The 18,292-nt window shown below is 41.4% G+C and overlaps 1 protein-coding gene across 1 annotated transcript in view; it reads left to right on the forward strand.

Moving 5' to 3' along the window:
• Positions 1-18,292, forward strand: part of NCAPG2 (non-SMC condensin II complex subunit G2) — a 45,758-nt gene that overhangs the window by 11,216 nt on the left and 16,250 nt on the right. Inside the window, exons 8-20 of the mRNA XM_080932880.1 lie at positions 2,312-2,398; positions 3,810-3,902; positions 4,994-5,119; positions 5,720-5,899; positions 6,805-6,957; positions 8,654-8,876; positions 9,094-9,197; positions 12,179-12,352; positions 14,822-14,892; positions 16,443-16,596; positions 16,705-16,878; positions 17,555-17,671; positions 17,756-17,896. Of these exons, the coding sequence (XP_080789006.1) occupies positions 2,312-2,398; positions 3,810-3,902; positions 4,994-5,119; positions 5,720-5,899; positions 6,805-6,957; positions 8,654-8,876; positions 9,094-9,197; positions 12,179-12,352; positions 14,822-14,892; positions 16,443-16,596; positions 16,705-16,878; positions 17,555-17,671; positions 17,756-17,896 (1,797 nt within the window). The remainder of the gene's footprint in view (positions 1-2,311; positions 2,399-3,809; positions 3,903-4,993; positions 5,120-5,719; positions 5,900-6,804; positions 6,958-8,653; positions 8,877-9,093; positions 9,198-12,178; positions 12,353-14,821; positions 14,893-16,442; positions 16,597-16,704; positions 16,879-17,554; positions 17,672-17,755; positions 17,897-18,292) is intronic.

An 18,292-nucleotide genomic window follows, 5' to 3' on the forward strand; every position in this document is an offset into this window, starting at 1 on the left:
AAACAAAATGTAATATTAAGTAATTTGACAGGTTTCTTAGTTTTCATTCTGGCTACTTGAAAGTGAAGAGCTGTGTTTGTGTGGTGTTTCTTTTCCATGGATGGTGCTGTTGAGGGCCCTTTAGCGCCTCCTCTGTCGGTTATGTTATCTCCAGGGTCCGTGACATGCACTTTGAGTATTGTTCTCAAGCGCACTTGCATGTATAGGGAGATGGAGCTCTCTCACAGAGACCCGTCAGCTGTGCTGTGCTACTGTCTGTTTCCTCCTTCTGCGTTCCCACAGAGAAGTATTCTCTCCGACTCTTCTGGAGAACTGAGGGTGACCAGTGCAGCTTCCGGTTACACTGCCTTTCTACCTGCTTACACTTGGTCTTTATATTTGCCATTTTTTTCACATCTAGACATCAAAAGTTACTGTGTTTCCCTTTGGACAATTTTAATAAACTAGTTTAAATGTGTGTAGTCTCTTATGTGTATGTAGTCTTTTAAGTATAGTCTTAAATGTGTGTAGGAAAAGGGCAGAGCCAGGGCATTATTCTCCATTATTTTGTTTGCTTGGTCTTTTTAATGATTTATTTTGTTATTTTAATTATGTATTTGTGCAAGGGTTTATTTATGCTAAGTTTCTGGACTGTGGAGGCCAGAGACATTGAATCCCCTGGAGCTAGAACGTTGTGAGCCGCCTTACATCATGTCTGCTGGGAACTGAACTGAGTGCTCTGGACGAGCAGTGCTCTTTCTTAGCTTCTGAGCCCCTTCCCCAGTTCCCCTACTTCCAATTTTTTATTCTTATTTTTTATTTTTTTAAATTTTGTTTTGAGTTTAGGCTGGTCTTGAAGTCATAGTCTTCTTGCTTCAGCCTTCTGAGTGCTAGAATTACTGGTTTGTTTCATTGTGCCTGACTTTTTAAGTCATTTGTGTGTGTGTGTGTGTGTGTGTGTGTGTGTGTGTGTGTGTGTTATACATACATAGATGTATACTTCTTTTTTATATCATTTATGTTTTATATTTGAGTGCGCATGATTGTGCATGCACTTGTGCTGTGAATGTTGAGTGTGCATGAGTGTGAGTGCACGTGTGCTGCGGTAGAAGTGGAGGTCAGGAGTCAGTACTCCAGCTGTCTGGCTTGGCTGCATGTGCCTTTTAATCAGGAAAAATGGCTTTGCTTATTGATGTTTGGAGGCACCTGTAGAAGGGAATGCCGTATTCTGATAGTTCCAGTTTAGTTCCAGTTTGTCTCTGTAGCTTCCAGGACACGTGGCATAGCTCCTGTCTCATCATTGGTCAGATAGGATGTTACCCCACATTCAGAGATTTATCACTTTCAAGGAATTGACTTTCAAGGAAGGTCAATTTTCAAGATGATATTAATAGCAACGTTTATGTCTTTGCCTAAAGCTATGGAGTCCTTGCACCCTGGAGTCTAGGGTAGCACATAGTTGGGCCTAGCTTTTCTTTGGTTTTTTCCCTGTGGCTGTTTTCATTGAGTTGTCAAGGAGTTTCTCACACACTTCTTCCCTAGCACTTGTCAGAGGTCCCCAGAAGATTTCAGTCAGTCTCTGGAGTTCTGATCTCCGCTGTGGAGGTAGCTCCACTGCGGTTTTTGGAGAAGTTCTTGAAACAGGTTCAGGCTTGTGATGTTCCCAGGACTGTGTAACTTTTCGGGATCTGTCTGGTCTACATACAGTTCCTTTTCCTAATGTCTGTGTTTTATCTGATAAGAGCTGTTCTCTAATGATTGTAGGGGTTCACTGTTCCATCAGATCAAGTAGAAGTAGTGTACTTTTTGGATATCCAAACCACAGGAGTAGATACATAGTAACAGCTCTGTGCGTGGCAGCAGTGTACTGTCTGTGTGTGGAAACCACAGGAGTGGATACATAGTAACAGCTCTGTGAGTGGCAGTAGTGTACTGTCTGTGTGTGGAAACCACAGGAGTAGATACATAGTAACAGCTCTGTGAGTGGCAGTAGTGTATTGTCTGTGTGTGGAAACCACAGGAGTGGATACATAGTAACAGCTCTGTGAGTGGCAGTAGTGTACTGTCTGTGTGTGGAAACCACAGGAGTAGATACATAGTAACAGCTCTGTGAGTGGCAGTAGTGTATTGTCTGTGTGTGGAAACCACAGGAGTGGATACATAGTAACAGCTCTGTGAGTGGCAGTAGTGTACTGTCTGTGTGTGGAAACCACAGGAGTGGATATGCAGTAACAGCTCTGACCCGGAAGAGCAGTAGTTTAGGCGCTGCTGTGTGAGACTCTTGCCTCAAGGCCTGTGTGATGGGTGCTTGTTATTGCTCTTACTGTTTCAGACCATTGAAAATGACTGCATCCAGGACTTCATGTTCCACGGCATCCACCTTCCAAGGAGGTCTCCAGTACACTCCAAAGTCCGCGAGGTGAGAGAGACACCTTAGACCCACCAATTGTGAGCAGTTGCTGTTGAGACCCTACCTTACTTAGCCTTTCTATTTGTGGATAAGTGTTTTGGCTAAATGAAAAAATTTATAATTTCACCCAGTTAGTCAAAGGAATTTCTTAGAATCTTGATATTTGGTGACTTGGCAGTTTGTTCTGCTACTAGCCCTGGGCTGAGGAAAGAATGTGTATGCTGTCATTAACCCAACTAGGACTGTGTGCGTGAAGTGAGAGCATCATCTATACCAAAACATGGCGATACTGTACGCTAGAAAACTAGACCACCAGTGAAACTCATAAAGAAACGATCACGCTGAGTGCGATGGTGTCTTTCTGTAACTCCACTGACCTGGAGGCTGAAGTGGGAGGCCATGAGTTAGAGGATGGCTTAGGATGTGCGGTGGGAGACATTTTCTGAAATTTACAAAGAGAATGAAATCTTCATCAGAAAACCACGCCCATGCTGTAGTTAATCCAGGGTTTTCAGTAGTACATTTTCTGAAGGAGTGGATTCCAATGATAAGGCAAAACTGACTGTTTCTGGGTTCAAGCATTTATACAGAACTGTGGGGTGACTCTGACTGTCAAAGAAAATGGATGGCCTATTTGTAATTTATTATAAGTTTCGGGAAGAGCCTGGCATCTCCATTAAGCTAGTGCTATAAAGAGTATTGAGTAGATGCTTGTTCTTTATGAATTCTTAGAGAGCTGGTGCCGTTCCTGGGGGCAGCAGTGTTGAAACCTGTTCCTTTAGGGCAGCAAAGGGCTAAGCAGCTGGGCCAATAGTTGGTTCAAAGAGCATTTGAGTCAAGATGAGTCAGGCTAAGTTGTCTTTCTGAACCCATTTTAACTGTTCATGCGTCCATTTTGCCCTTACCATCAGAGCTCTGTGAAAACTATGTGGCTCTTGGTAGGCTAGTAATAATCTAATTTTTATATTATTTGTTTTTTTTGAGATAGGGTCTGTCTTGCTGAGTTATCCTGGATAGTCTAGAGCTCCTGGGTATCTTCTGCCCCAGCCTCTCAATTAGTGTGACAATAGGCAAGTATCACAGGATGGTAGGCATTAGAACCCAGGTGATATTAGAATTCAGAGCCATTGATTGTTATTTTGGCTATGATTTCTTTTTTTCTGATTTGTTGTATTCAAGGTTGTCTTGCATCTGTTGTAGGTCTTTCTAGAGAATGTTGTAAGTGTCACAGTGGTGGGGTGGGGCAGAATAACCTTTCCTCCTGTTCCTGAGCTTTGTGTGTGTTTGTTTTGAGATAGACTCTTATGTGGCCTGGGTTGACTTCAAACTCACCAGCCTCCTGAGCAGTACACTACTACATCTGACTCAAATGCTTGCAGATAACTATATAGCCTTTGTTTGCTTTCTCTTTGGCTTTTAGGTGCTGAGTTACTTTCACCAACAGAAGGTTCGTCAGGGAGTGGAGGAGATGCTGTATAGGTTATATAAACCCATCCTGTGGCGAGGACTGAAGGTAACATCTCACTGGTGTTCCTAGTGAAGGATGTGCTTTGAATTGATTCTGTGCTAATTCAGAAGGCAGCTAAAAGACTGGAATTTCAGAACAAAATTTCTTATGTTTTTGAGCTATGCTGCCACTGTGTTGCCCATCCTAGCCACCTGGGTTCAAGTGATTCTCCTGCCTCAGCCTTATGTGTAGATGGGACGCTCTCAGTTTTAACCTCTATGAAAAGCATCTCTTTGATGCACTTAACTATAAAGGCAGATCACTTCAGTACTAAGTAACAGTTCCTGTGGAAGTTGGTTCAGAGGGTGATTGTGGGTGTCACAGACTCAGAGTGTGGAGAGTCACAGCTGGAGCACCAGCCTCTTCTTACACTCTCATGCCTGTAGTGGGGGCAGAAGGTAAAGACACGCTAGATAGTGTTCTCCACTAACAGCTCTGGTTGATCAGAAGACAGCAGCCACCTCTTAATAATCTGACTACCCTTTCTCTCTCTCTCTCTCTCTCTCTCTCTCTCTCTCTTTCTTTCTTCTTCCTCCCTCCCTCCCCCTCCCTCCTTTCCTCCCTTCCTTCCTTCTTTCTTCCCTTCCTTTTTAATAGTCTGAAAACTGAAAAGTGTACTCAAATATAGCTTTGAAGTGAGAAAACTGGTCTTTAATATCTATTGACACTGAACTGAGAGTTGGGCTTAATTTAAGGATGACCTCACATTTTGTCTATTTACTTTTGTGATGCCAAGGGCAGAGCCTAGAGCCCTACACATGAAGTGTGTGCTTATCACTAAGTTATAACCACAGCCTGTTTTTGCTAACTTAAAGATTAAAATTATGTTTTCATGTTTATTACAATTTATTTGCCTGTTTATTAGGAAGTGGGGCATATATGGAGGCAGAGTGTAGCCTGTAGGAGTCAGTTTTCGCGACCATGTGTTCCTGAAATTGAACTTATGTTGTTAAATTCAAATGCAAGTGCCCTTGGCCTCTGAACCATCTTGCCAGCCCCAAAATTATCTTTCATTTGTAAATAAATCTTTACTGAAATTGTGGAAGTATTAGCTTGGAAATACTCTCTTAACTCTAAAAGTACTTATATTTTTATAGGCCAGAAATTCTGAAGTTCGATCAAATGCTGCACTGTTGTTTGTTGAGGCATTTCCTATTAGAGATCCAAACTTCATTGCCACTGAAATGGACAGTGAAATTCAGAAGCAGTTTGAAGAACTATATGTACGTATTGCTATTGAGGGCATTTACTGCTTGCTAACCTCTCTGTCTTAGAGCTAGCTGCAAGGAGAACCCATTCTGCCCATGTCCCCAGACACACAGATCCACACTATTCCTTCCTCCTCGTTTTAGTCACTCTTGACATTTCATTATGTATCCTTATGTAGTTTTCAGGATTATTACTGTGTGTTCCTCGTTCCCAGTAGATGTGTGTTGGCACATTGACTTGAAGATTTATCTCTACCACTCCCGCTTTATAGTTTGGGAAATTCATTTATTTTTTTCAAGGGTCTTCATGTGTGACATCATATGGACTGAAAATATTTGTGTGCCTGAATGAACATGTACAGCTTTTATTTCAGGTCATTAGACTATAAACAATATAGTAGGAAGTTACTCATGAAGTTGATGCTGTGTTGCTTTATATGCAGATTAGGCATCCTGGAACTAGTCCCCTGCAGAATACCTAGGACCCTGGACTGTATCACCACTATTTCTGCAACTCTTAAGTATCTGCTATTAAGGTTTAAGTTCCCAGAGTACTAATATGTAACACAAACAATAATTTAAAAGTTGTACACCTGTTTTCTCTCCTATTTTCAGAGCCTTTTAGAAGATCCTTATCCACAGGTCCGTTCCACAGGCATCCTTGGTGTTTGTAAAATAACTTCTAAATATTGGGAGATGATGCCTCCCACCATTCTTGTTGACCTCTTGAAGAAAGTCATGGGGGAGCTGGCATTTGATATTAGCTCAGCTGATGTTCGGTGTTCTGTTTTTAAGGTAGGGTTTTTAAAAACCTAAAAGTGACATTCTATTATACAATAATTTTGTAAAACTATAAGAATTTTGTAGAAAATAAAGGGGAAAAATAATAGAAAATCACATATTATCCTACTCAGTGGGGAAAAGATTACTGATACTATAGGTGTATTTCAGCACCAACAACTTAAATTTTTTTTGTAGAATTTTATTTATTTTTAAAATAAAAATTATGTGTATGGGTGTTTTGACTATATGTTATGTGTGTAACTGGTGCCCATGGGTGCCAGAAGAGAGTGTTGGGTCTCATGGAACTAGAGTTACAGGTAGTTGTGAGCCTTCATGTAGGGGCTGGGAACTGAACTAAGGTCCTTTGGCTAGAGGAGCCAGAGCCATTGGGTTCTCCTGGAGCTGGTGTTAAAGGTGGTTGAGAGATTCCTGTCAGGGGTGCTGGAAACGCAAGCACCATATATAACTTTAATTGTTGAGCTATCTCTTCAGTCTCCAAACTAAGCTTTTAAAAATCCAAATTTAAAGTATTGCCTACCTAGATGTATAGCCAAGACCTGTAATAGCAGAAATACTCAGGAGTCTGAGGCAGGAGGACTCTGAATTTGAAGCCACTTGGGTTGTCTAGAGACCCTGTTTCAAAGAAAAGTGTTTTCTCTATAAAATAATGTCTGGTTGCCATAGTACTAGTTTAGGGCTGGGCATAGTATTCTAACTCTATAAAAGTCCCCCCTTTTGCCTCTATGGAATGTCTTACTGAGCCGTTTCACCAGCCTCAAAGTATGCCTTTGATGTGCAATTTTATGAAAGTGATGTTTTCTGGCAAGAATGGGACTTAGTATCATCTTAGATGCTTTCTACTAAATGTTTTATTGGTGTGTTCTGATCTGAAGTGCTTTCTCCCCCCTTCTCTGTAGTGTTTGCCAATTGTTTTGGATAACAAACTGAGCCACCCATTATTGGAACAGCTTTTGCCACCGCTCAGGTATAGTCTCCACGATAACTCAGAGAATGTGCGGGTGGCTTTTGTGGATCTGCTGCTGAAGATCAAGGCTGTGAGAGCTGCAAAGGTAAGAGGATGTTAAGAGAAACTGAGGTAGACAAAGGACATTGGTCACCACCCAACAAAGACTTAATGTTAATTCTAGGAACCTCCCAATTACATTTTAATCAATTTGATAACTAACGTATTTGCTAGATTGTCAGAAAACTTTGTTTTATGTTTCTCATGAAAGGTTCTAGAAATAATGTGTGTTTCATTTTGCAAAGACTAATATAAGTAATCATTTTTAATATTTTTAAACATTATCTCATGTATGATGGGGCTTGCGTGCACAGTATACTTTTGGAGGTTAGAGGAGAACTTGAAGGAGTTGGTTGATTCTTTCTACCATGTGGGTTTCAGAGATTGAACTCTGGTTGTCAGTCTTGGTGACAAGCACCTTTATCCCCTGAGCCATCTTCCAGGTCCTCCCCTTACATTTTTTATTTCATGTTAAAAACATTGCAGTATTTGACAGATCTATACATATTTAGCACTTTAAATAGTACTTGCAAAGGTTAGCTGCTTTCTTTTTCTTTTTAAACAAGGAGTTGCTGTAACGTGGTCAACATGCCCTGGGCACAGGCCAATCTATTGACATCATAAAGATGGATGTAAAAGTTGCCTCTTGCCAGTTCCTAATCAGTGTACTTTTTTCTCTGATACTGGAGATTGAACTCAGGACATTATAAATGTTAGGCAGGTGCTCTATCACTGAGACAAGAGGGTTCAAGGGTGAGAGGAGTTCAAGGCTAGCGTGTCTGACTGTGGAAGTACCCATTTCTGGGGGCATTGCCACCCACATATCTGCTTGTTGATGTTCAAAGTGACAGCTTGTACCTTGTAAGCATATTTAACTTATCTGGACTTAGCCTTTTGCTAAGAAGGATGTGTGTTGGTGAGGACAGACATGGACTCCAGGGACTAGAAACCTATGCTAGAGGTGAGGTTGTAGCTTAGTTGGCCGAGTGCCTGTGGAACATACACAAAGGCCTGGGTTCAATCCCCGGCATAAATAGGTGTGGTGTTATATGCCTGTGATTCTAATATTCAGGAGATAGGGGCAAGAAGATCAGAAGTTTAAATTAATTTTCAGCTGCAAAGTATATTTGAGGCTGGCCAGGTTACTTGAGACCCTGACTTAAAACATACACACACAAATCACCATCATAAACAGTGCTAATGTCTGTCTCTTGTGGAATATGTGATTGTGTGAGCTTCCAATATGGACAAGGAGACTGCTCACAGTAGAAGGAGCAAGCTAGCAGTCCAGAGTGTTACAGAGCGATGGTCTGGTTCTCTCGTGAGAGAGATGAGTAAGGTGTTCACACCCAAACTATTAATAGATAAAAATTACCTTTCTGTTAATAGATGAGTTAGTGGATTGGTAGACCTCCATTTGTAGAAGTGATCATCTCAACTAACTGGAGCTATCATTCCTGAGGAGTCAAAGCAGTGAACGAGTCATAGTTGGCCTTTCCACAGCCACATGCTGTACCTTACACGTCATATTTAAGTTGTAGATGTGTTCACAGAAAAGGAAGATTCTGGTACAGGTGTTTGAGAGATTTTTTTTTTCTGAGTGTAAAAAAGTTCCATGCCTATGATGGTGGGATTCAGGATTCAGGTATTCAGGTACAGTTATATTCTGGAAATGAGCAGTTTTCAAGGTAATGGGAACTGCTGCTTATTTTCTTCTGCATGTCTCCACCTCTACGCTCTAGTTTTGGAAAATATGTCCCATGGAGGACATTTTGGTTCGCCTGGAAATGGATTCTCGGCCTGTGTCTCGGCGCCTGGTGAGCCTCATCTTCAACTCTTTTCTGCCCGTCAACCAGCCAGAGGAGGTGTGGTGTGAGCGCTGTGTCACGCTGATCCAGATGAATCGCGCAGCTGCCCGGAGGTTCTATCAGTATGCCCATGAGCATACCGCCAGCACCAACATAGGTCTGCATCTCCGCTTCCCCCTTGTCCTGCTGCCTCTCACCAGCAAAGCGCACATTACAGATGCTCAGTATTTTCGCTTAATAGGCTCCATGCTCTCCTGCATCCCTCAATGATTTTCCTTCAAGTGATACTCTACTATTTGAGATTATAGTTTTCTAATTGGAAAGCTAATTTTATAGAAGATACATTTATCTGTTGATTATCTTAACCACTTTAGCAAAGCTCATCCATGTCATCCGACACTGCTTGAACGCCTGTATTCAGAGGACTCTGAGAGCGTGCCCAGAGGCCAACAAGGAGTGCGAGAAGGAGAACGCCAGTGTGAGTGTCTCTTATATCACACAAGCCAAGCAGAATTTGTTTTAGTATCATTCCATGGGCTGTTAGGATGTTTTTATTTCCCACTTGTTTCAATAAAGATGCTTAAGTACAGATTTTGAAAAGTCATAACCTATTTTTTAAAGAATTGTGGTGCATCTTTTGTACTTAGCGTTTAGAGTGTGGTAGGATATTGTAAAAAGAATGTTCTTACTGGTGACACCTTGCCCATATTTCTTTGCCCTGGGCCTTCTGTTCAGTTCATCTTGGGTGTAACATTATTGAGCTAGATCCTGGACATGGAGCTGGTGTCTGTCAGTCACTAAGATGATGTTCTAGAAACATTTTTGTAGAATTGTCTTAAATTAGCTGGTCTTTTGGTAAATCTGAAAATAATCCAATGATAGCCAGTTGAGACTTGACTACACTTACTGCTTTCAAGCAGTATCATATATATATTTGCAGTACTCAAATAGATTAGAAATCTGTCCTGTAGAAGAAAATTACAAAACAAAATTTTCTTTGCTAAAGTTCTTTGCTAGTATGCTTACGACATGACTAAGGCCTGGGGCTTGCTACTACTACCCTGGACCCGTCTGGAGAGAGTAGGCAATTATATTCAGACTGCCTCCTCCGTGGGTTATGCCAGTGTCCTGGCTATCTCAGTGTGTCTCCCTCATCGCACCTGACAGGCAGCTAGCCCCACCCCCCTTTTTTTGTCCCTCCATTTGGCTGGGCTGGGCTGAGATCGTCAGTAGAAACTACTGAAGAACTATGGAAAGTCAGTGTGCAGTCGAAAGGAGAGAAATAGAACATTGCGGCTTATGTTCATACCCTGGCTGACCGATACCTTTCCATGTGCTCAGAGCTGTCTGACTGGTAGGCTTTGAGTCCCCTCCGCTCTTCTGCATTGTAGACAGGGTGTGTGAAGCTTTGCCAGGGCACTTAGCTGGGTTGTACTGTGGCTTTTGTGCTGTGATCAGTAGGTGATCTACTTATCAGCCTGGCACATGACATAGATTTTATTGGCAGAAGTGGGTAAACATATATCCTGCTGTGGGCCACTGCAGTCTTATACTGGAATAGAAAATGATTTTGCAAAAGAGAACATGAATTTATTTGGTAATGTACTAGTTGAGAATGTTTTGCATTTTGTAAATATTGAAGACATTCTTTAACCTTGTTACTAACAGCTACGCACTACTGTGAAAGCCTGTCTAGGTCAAGTTCTATATCATTAAAAAAGACAGTCATGCCATTGTACCTTGTGTAAAAACCATATAATTTGCTATATAAATTCTTATTCTCAGTTGACGAGATTCAGAATACGGATCTATACTGTAATTCACATTAGAAAAAAATAAGTTGTCATATAAGTACATTTAGAACATATATGTAGCTAATATGATTTGTTTTTGAGATAGTCTCACTATGTAGCCCTGGCTGACCTGGAAGTCCCAGGGTTGTTCTATGCCTGTGACAGACAGTCCTTCTCCCTACTGCCTTCTGAGTGCTGGGATTATAAACACACATTACTATGCCCAAGGCTTTAAAGAATGTTATTTATTTATCTATTTTATGATTTTCTCATGGTGCCAGGCATGGAGTCATACAAATTTAATCCCAGGATGTGGGTGGAAGAGGCAGATGGATTTCTGTGAGTTCAAGAATAACATGGTCTTCGTAGTTCCAGGACAGCCAGGGCCATGGAGAAAGACCCTGTCTCAGACAGAGGCTTTTTCATAGCCGTCTATTAATGTCCAAAGATATTCTTTGCTAAAATAAAACATTGGAACTATTACTTAGGAGCCTGGCATTGCTAAAGTATTATAGCCTAGCCTGCTAAAGTAAAATAAGGAACCATTACTTAAGAACCTAGTACATTATTCAAGTGTTATTCTCAAAGGGGTAGAGTGGGTTTCATAAATTTTAATGAGTCTGCTGTGCTAAAATATTGAGCTTCTGTGGTTTACTTTAAACTAAATAAACTACTTGTGTTTCTTAGGCTGGTAATACGTAAGGACCACATGCTGTAATGTAAGCATGCTCTGTTTAGGTTTTCTGTTCAGAGTTAGAGCACAGAAAAGGTAAGGTGAAGCCGGAAGGAACACTTGGATCAGTTTGTCATATTATGCTTCTGGTAGCATCTGAGCCACTGCAGATTGCTTTATCAGTCCTGCTGACCTTATTACATGTCAAAGCAGTTAGTGCATGCTGGCATAGCTAGGGAGAAAGTATTTTTGCTTCTTATTAATCAGGACCAGCTTTGTATTTAGAGTTGAATGGTGAAAACTAAGCTAACTACTCCTCCTTATCTCAACGTTAGGAAGTCACTTCGATCATTTTGTGTGTTTGTGTATCTCCATTGGCCAGTCACTGATAGCAAGTCACAAGCAGGATCTGGTCACCAACTCTGGAGACAGATACTGGTATGCACCTCTGGTTTGCACTGAGTATTCTGGTATGGGATCTCTGTGTACTACCAGCATAATAGGAACATATAATCAGGCTTGTTTTTCAATAAGCCAAAGAAACCTATGATTTTAGTGATTGTTGGCTACCATTAATCACATTCCAGCTGTGAGTTTTATCTTGCTGGCCTCAGAAAAAAGCATGTAGGAGTCAGTGCCTACTGGGCAGGCCAAAGTTGTATAGCCATGCTTAGCAATTGCCTGTAGTTTAGTGTGATCCCATTTGTGTAGGGCATGTGGTAAAGAGTACTAGCTTCTGATTTTGGAAAAGGTTTAGTTCATAAAGACTTCCTTTAAAAAATAGAGTTAATTTAGAATGTATTTCTTGGATGGAATTTGGAAATAAATCTACATTTCTAGTCTAGGTAGGTTCTAAAGTAGTGAAGTTTTATTGTACCATAGAAGTTGACATTACATTATTTATATTGTCAATTATACATTCTATTTATTTGAAGATAGGACTTTTACTGCCTTTTATTGGATTCTTCCATGGTAACAGTCTTTGTATCTCAGGTACTAGAGAAGACATTGTCAGTGAATGACACTGCATCCATGGCAGGGTTACTGGAGATCATCGTGATCCTCTGGAAGAACATCCATACAAGTCTGGAAAACAACAAAGAGGCCAAGATTTATACCATTAACAAGTTTGCGTCTGTGCTTCCAGAGTACCTGAAGGTCTTCAAGGTAAGTCTGGGCCACTCTTAGAAGTAAGCTGTTTTGTGACACGCTCCATCTTTAGTAGAAGTTCTGTCTTGCGTGTATGGCAGGAAGGTTGTAGCAGCCCTTATCTTGGCATAAGGTCACACACACACACACACACACACACACTCACACTCACTCACTCACTCACATTATATATACATTACAATAAAAACAGATTTATTAAGTAAAAATATATTTAAAATGCACTCTGATGTACTTCCTTTGTTTGGATGCTATGCACTGCTGTTCTGTTATTCCTCTCTCATGCTCTCTGAGCCCTTTTTTCCCAACATGACCTCTTTATGTCTTTTACACATTTTTTATCTCCTGAGTTTCATTAAGGTTGTGTGTGTATGTACATATATATGCTACTTTATTCCCCAGGTTATGGACAAAAAAGATGACTTTTTACACAGCTGCTATTAACTTCCAACAGCTTCTCAGCTAGGATTAGAGTCTCATAAGCTCATTCCATGCTCCATTTTTTAAAAAAGATTTTTAAAATTTATTTTATGTATATGAGTACATTGTCACTGTCTTCAGACACACCAGAAGAGGGCATTAGATCTCATTACAGATGGTTGTGAGCCACCATGTGGTTGCTGGGAATTGAACTCAGGACCTCAGGTAGCGCAGTCAGTGCTCTTAATTTACACTTTGGCTATGGCTTTTGGCTAGTTTTTAAAGTGGTTGGTTATCTCCAGGCAGTTATACCACTATTACACTAGTGGGTACATCTTGCCTGACACATCAGTATTGTTACTTTCAGGATCTGCTGCAGGGAAAAGTCATCAATTGACTCTGAAGCAGCTTGCATAGCAAGCCAGCCCGAAAGAGTAAGCTTTCAGCTGAGTTCCAACGTGGTTTCTCTTTGTCTTACAGTCAAAGTGTGTAGTGTCTTCCGCCATCAGATCTTAACACGTATGTCCATCAGGCATCCAAGAACACTGGCAATAGCCTGTGTTGTTTTAGTTTGCTCTGGGACCTCCCTATTAACAGTCAGGAATCCCAGGCCTGGCAGTAGGATTTTCATTTTAATAGGTTGTGTTTTCTCAGAGTAGCATTAGCCAGCCCTGCAGACTACTTCTATTCAATCACCATTTAAAAAGAAACATTGTATTCTTAATTAGTTTACAAAGTAGATTTCTATAAGGATTTTAATACATTCTTGAGTTTAGTTAACCCTCCCTCCTCTCCTTCTTGCCCCTTCTCCCATCCACACTAAACCTTTCTACCCTCAAAATGCTCCCTGTTTGCTTTTGTAAAATGTGCACAAAGATACTTTTACTCAGCAAATAAAATTTTATCCTTTTCCTGGCATGTTTTAGATTATGTGTAGTTTGGTGGATGGTTGAATTGAGAGACTAAGGGCACCACTGAGAGGTTGTTCATTGAATTCAGGTAGATCGTGCATCTCGCTTTAATTTTGTTCTTCCTGTATTTATGTTTATTTTCAGGAAAATTATTTTTTTCCCTTTAAGATCCTCATTCTCTTAGCAAAGAAAGAATTATGTTGTGTTTTTGGTTTGTGTGTGTTTGTACGTGTGTGTGTAGGATGGACATAGTTATTCACTTCTTTATTCATTGAGGGTCTAGGAGTTCAAGCTAGAAGTTATCAGTACACCTAGTTTAGCTCCCCAGCTTACTCTGGGGACCCACTGTCTCTACTTTCTGAGCACTGGAATTGCAGATAGGCTGCCACCCCACCCAGAATTTATGTGGGTTTGGGAAATCCTGACTCCAGCCTTGAAACTTGAATGGTAAGACTTTAGGTACTGCTCCATCTCCCACACTTAGTGTGGTGTTCCTGATGGAGTCTGCACAATTAAAGCCTGTTTGGCTCGCTTTACTGCTGTAGTAGTGACACTAATGAAACTGTAGTTTATTGCACTAGGTCCATTCAGTCTGACAGCATTGTGCATTGTGGGAGGAGACTGACTGTGTCTAGGCCTTTCCTCTGTGTTTTATGTGATTCAAGCTCCTAGGTGTAGGATCCAGTTAGACTGAAATTTATGTCACAGCTACAAAGCATGTGCACTCCCTAAAATAACATCTGATTCATCTTGTATAATATTATCTGAATAGCACAGACCTCTCAAGAGTGTTCAAGGTAAGCAATTAGTCAACATTTTCCTGTTGTCTGAAGTGTTTTGAATGTATGTATAGCTCCATGACTCTACTTGCTGCAGTTAGGATTTGCTCAGTAGTAAAGGTGGTATAGAGATGTCGGGATATTAGACTCAAGTGAGCTTACCCTCAAACCTGAGGGGCACCTTTAGGTTTGATTTTCTCTGGACAGTGAAAGAATTACTGGAATACTTTTTGAGCAACTGTGGAGATAGGTTATTAGGAAAAATATCCTATTGTCAAATCTTGCATTAGCTTGATGGGTTGTTTTTTTTTTTTGTTTGTTTGTTTTTTTTTTTTTTTTTCCCGTGTGTGTGTTCCCAGGATGAGCGCTGCAAGATCCCTTTGTTCATGCTGATGTCCTTCTTGCCGGCCTCTGCTGTCCCTGTGTTCAGGTATGCTGCCACAGCACAAGACTCTGTCCTCGGTGGGGTTTGCTGTCACCTCCTCTATGCTTTTCCTTCTGCCTTCCCCACTGCCGTACGGAAGGTTAGTTAGGCTGTGATGTCAGGGGCTCTGAACTTGTTAAAGAGAGACCATGAGGACCTCGACAGTGACTTCACCTGATGTCTGGGCATATTCTGATGTCCAGAGTGGTTATCTCTAGAGCCTGAGGTCACTGCTGACCGTGCTATAATACATGTGGGAGGAAGAATGTCAGAATACCGAGTACATGGTAAAGTGTTTTTAAGAGGAAGAGAAAGTAAGCTGTTGAGGGCTGGAGAGATGGCTCCATGGTTAAGAGTACTGACTGTTCGTTCAGAGGCCCTGGGTTCAGTATCTATCACACATGTGGTATCTCACAATTGTCTGCAAATCCAGTATCAGGTAATTTGATGCTCTCCTCTGGTTTCCTCGGGCATGCATGTGGTGTACAGATACACATGCAACAAAGGACCATATACATAAAATATAATTAAAAATTTAAAAAGCTAAGCTGTTGAATTTTGTTTCTCTGGTTCTCTTCATGTAGTTTGCACTCAACCTTATTGTGGCTGGTGAGCAAACACTGGGCCTGGCCTGTTGGTCTTATGCCTTTGATCTATTTGCTTTTTCTTTATGTGTGTCTATGTGTACATGTGTGTCTGAGTGTGTATACGATCTGTGTGTAGGAACCTCTGGTGGTCAGAAGGAGGTGTTCTGACCTTCCCTGTGGGTGTTAGGAATTCAGCCTAAGTCCTGAACAAGAGCAGCAAGTGATTTTAACAACTGCCATCCGTCTTTCCAGCCCCACATAATGCTTCTATTATGTAATGTAGTTCTGGAGTTGGATGCCTATGAGTAAAACTTACTTTGTTTTATTTACATTGAGAAAAAAAAGTATTTTTTTCAAATTTATTTTACATGCATTTTGTTTATATGTGTGTAAACTAAATACACATGCACACCACAAAGTGTATAGAGGCTGGAGGACTACTTTTGAGAGTTTGTTCTCATTGTGGATTCTGGGAGTCAAATTTGGGTTACCAGGCTTGGGGGCAAGATTCTCTTACCTGCTGAACTAGTTTGCCTGACTCCAAAATGAATGTTTGTGGCATTACAAAAACTAACTTGCTTTTTTCTTATTGGTCTTTTGCTTGGATATTTGGGTTTTAAATTGTGCTGTGTGTGTATATACTTTTAAAGAGAAACGGTATGAAGTTAGGTGGGTAGGGGAGGATCTAAGAGGAATCAGGGAAGGGAAAAATTGTGATCAGAATATATGAAAAAAAAGGGAACACATCATACCCTAAAGTAGGACCTCAGAAGACAGGTAGCTGGCACTAGAAACAGAAGGTTGAGGTATGATGGGTCATGTCCTTTGGCAGCTGCACAAGTCCCAGTGTAACCGTGAGGCCGGTGCTCCCTTGATACTATCAAATTCTGTCTTGGTTTTCGTCACCTGTGGGAAAGTGGGAGCTTTATGTAGAGATTTAACTGTGCTTTCTGTACTTGACTTTTTCAGCTGTGGAGTGATCTCTGCTCTGAGAAACCAGGAGGAGAATGTTACAGGCAGGAGCTACTGTACCTTGCTGGATTGTCTCTGTTCCTGGGGGCAAGTGGGGCATGTCATGGAGCTCATTGTGGACTGGCTGCCTACAGTGCCACCTGAAGTCAAGGTCTGTATGTGGCTGTGCCCCTGGAATGTCGAGAACGAGGGCTTCTGGAAACTGATGTTCTGGGAACACAGCTCTAATTTGCCTCTTTGTTTCACTGCTCTTTTTCAGAGTGATTTGGCCTCTAAAAGAAAAGTGCAGAGCAATGACACATGCTCAGTGAAACCTGAGTTAGCATTGTTGTACATGGAATATTTGCTGACCCACCCAAAGAACCGAGAGTGTCTGCTCTCTGCACCCCAGAAGAAACTGAACCATCTTTTAAAAGCACTTGAGGGATCCAAGGTAAGTAGTTACCCTGGAAGTTAAATTAAAGTGACCTCACACAGTAGTAGCAGTGATGCAGTCAGAAAGTTTTCATGATTTGGTGCTATGATGTTTGCAAACTGGAAAAGAATTGAGAATGAGCATCTAGACTCTGACATGTATAGATGAGGCCGGGAGCAGAGCCATTTTCAGAACCTGTCTCCTTACAAGCAAGCAGTGTATAGAGCCTACATTTCTCTAAGGTGTCTAGTGTGTCAGGGCTCCAGTTCATCTCTTGTCTCAGAACAGGCTGTCTAGGACAGTGGTCAGTGAGGAAGCAGTAGCTCTCTTAAGTCTTAAGCCACGTGAACTAACTCATTGTTCCCAAGTGCCCTTCAGAATCCTATTTTTCTGTGCTACAACCCTGCCTTCTCCTGCATGGTTCTCTGCTGAACAGTCCTTATTGCTACCGCCCAGGATGGTGGTTTAGCAGAGCCTGCCCCACGAACTGTGGCACTTGTGGGCAGTGGTCCTGTGGCCCTGGGCACCTGCTATCTATTTTATGTGCTTCTAACGCTCGGCAGGTAGTGCTACGTGCAAGGATGGCAGCCCGACCTGCACTGCTAATAACTACGTAGTGTGGGTCAGGCACTTCACACCTTGTTCTGATGTAGTTACATGGCACTCAGTGTGGGCCTGCCTTGTAATTTTACAGGCAAATCTGGAATCATTTCTTCAGTCTCCAAGTGGGAATCTTCTCAACTTCAACAAAGCAACTGCCCTGCATGCCTTTGGTCTGTACTGCAGGATGAGCGTCCATCTTCAGTACAAGGTTTGCTGTCTGTGTCTTGTGCTCTAAGCATCACGTATCACGGCTGCGGTTGTTGCTCATTAGCTTCCTTGTTGTTTTGGACAGTTCTGCTCAGAAGAGAAGATTCATCTGTCCATCTTGAATGACACTGGATCTTGGTTAGAAAACAAAGTTTTACCTCTTCTTGAAGACCAAGAAGAGGAGTATCTGAAGCCTCGGAAGGATGTTTATCAACAGATAATCCAGGTCAGCAGCCGAGATACAAAGCTTGTTCTCTTGACCTTTGGCTGTGTTTTCAAGATGGCTTATTTTGTTGTAAAGTGGTTTTAGACCCTTGTATTGCTTTATAATACCTATAATGGCATTTCTTTTTACAAAAATATCTACATAGTTTCAGTTCAGTTTGACATGTTGCTCATGAATGGACATTTGGTTAGGTGGTGGAATTGCATACACAGTCTATACAGTTGTTATAGAAACTGTCTTAGTCAGGGTTTTATTGCTGTGAACAGACACCATGACCATAGCAAGTCTTATAAATATCAACATTTAATTGAGGCTGGCTTACAGGTTCAGAGGTTCAGTCCATTATTATCAAGTCAAGAGCAGGGCAACATCCGGGCAGGCATGGAGCAGGAGGAG

Source organism: Micromys minutus (assembly GCF_963924665.1).
Source record: "Micromys minutus genome assembly, chromosome: 1".
Lineage (NCBI taxonomy): Eukaryota > Metazoa > Chordata > Mammalia > Rodentia > Muridae > Micromys > Micromys minutus.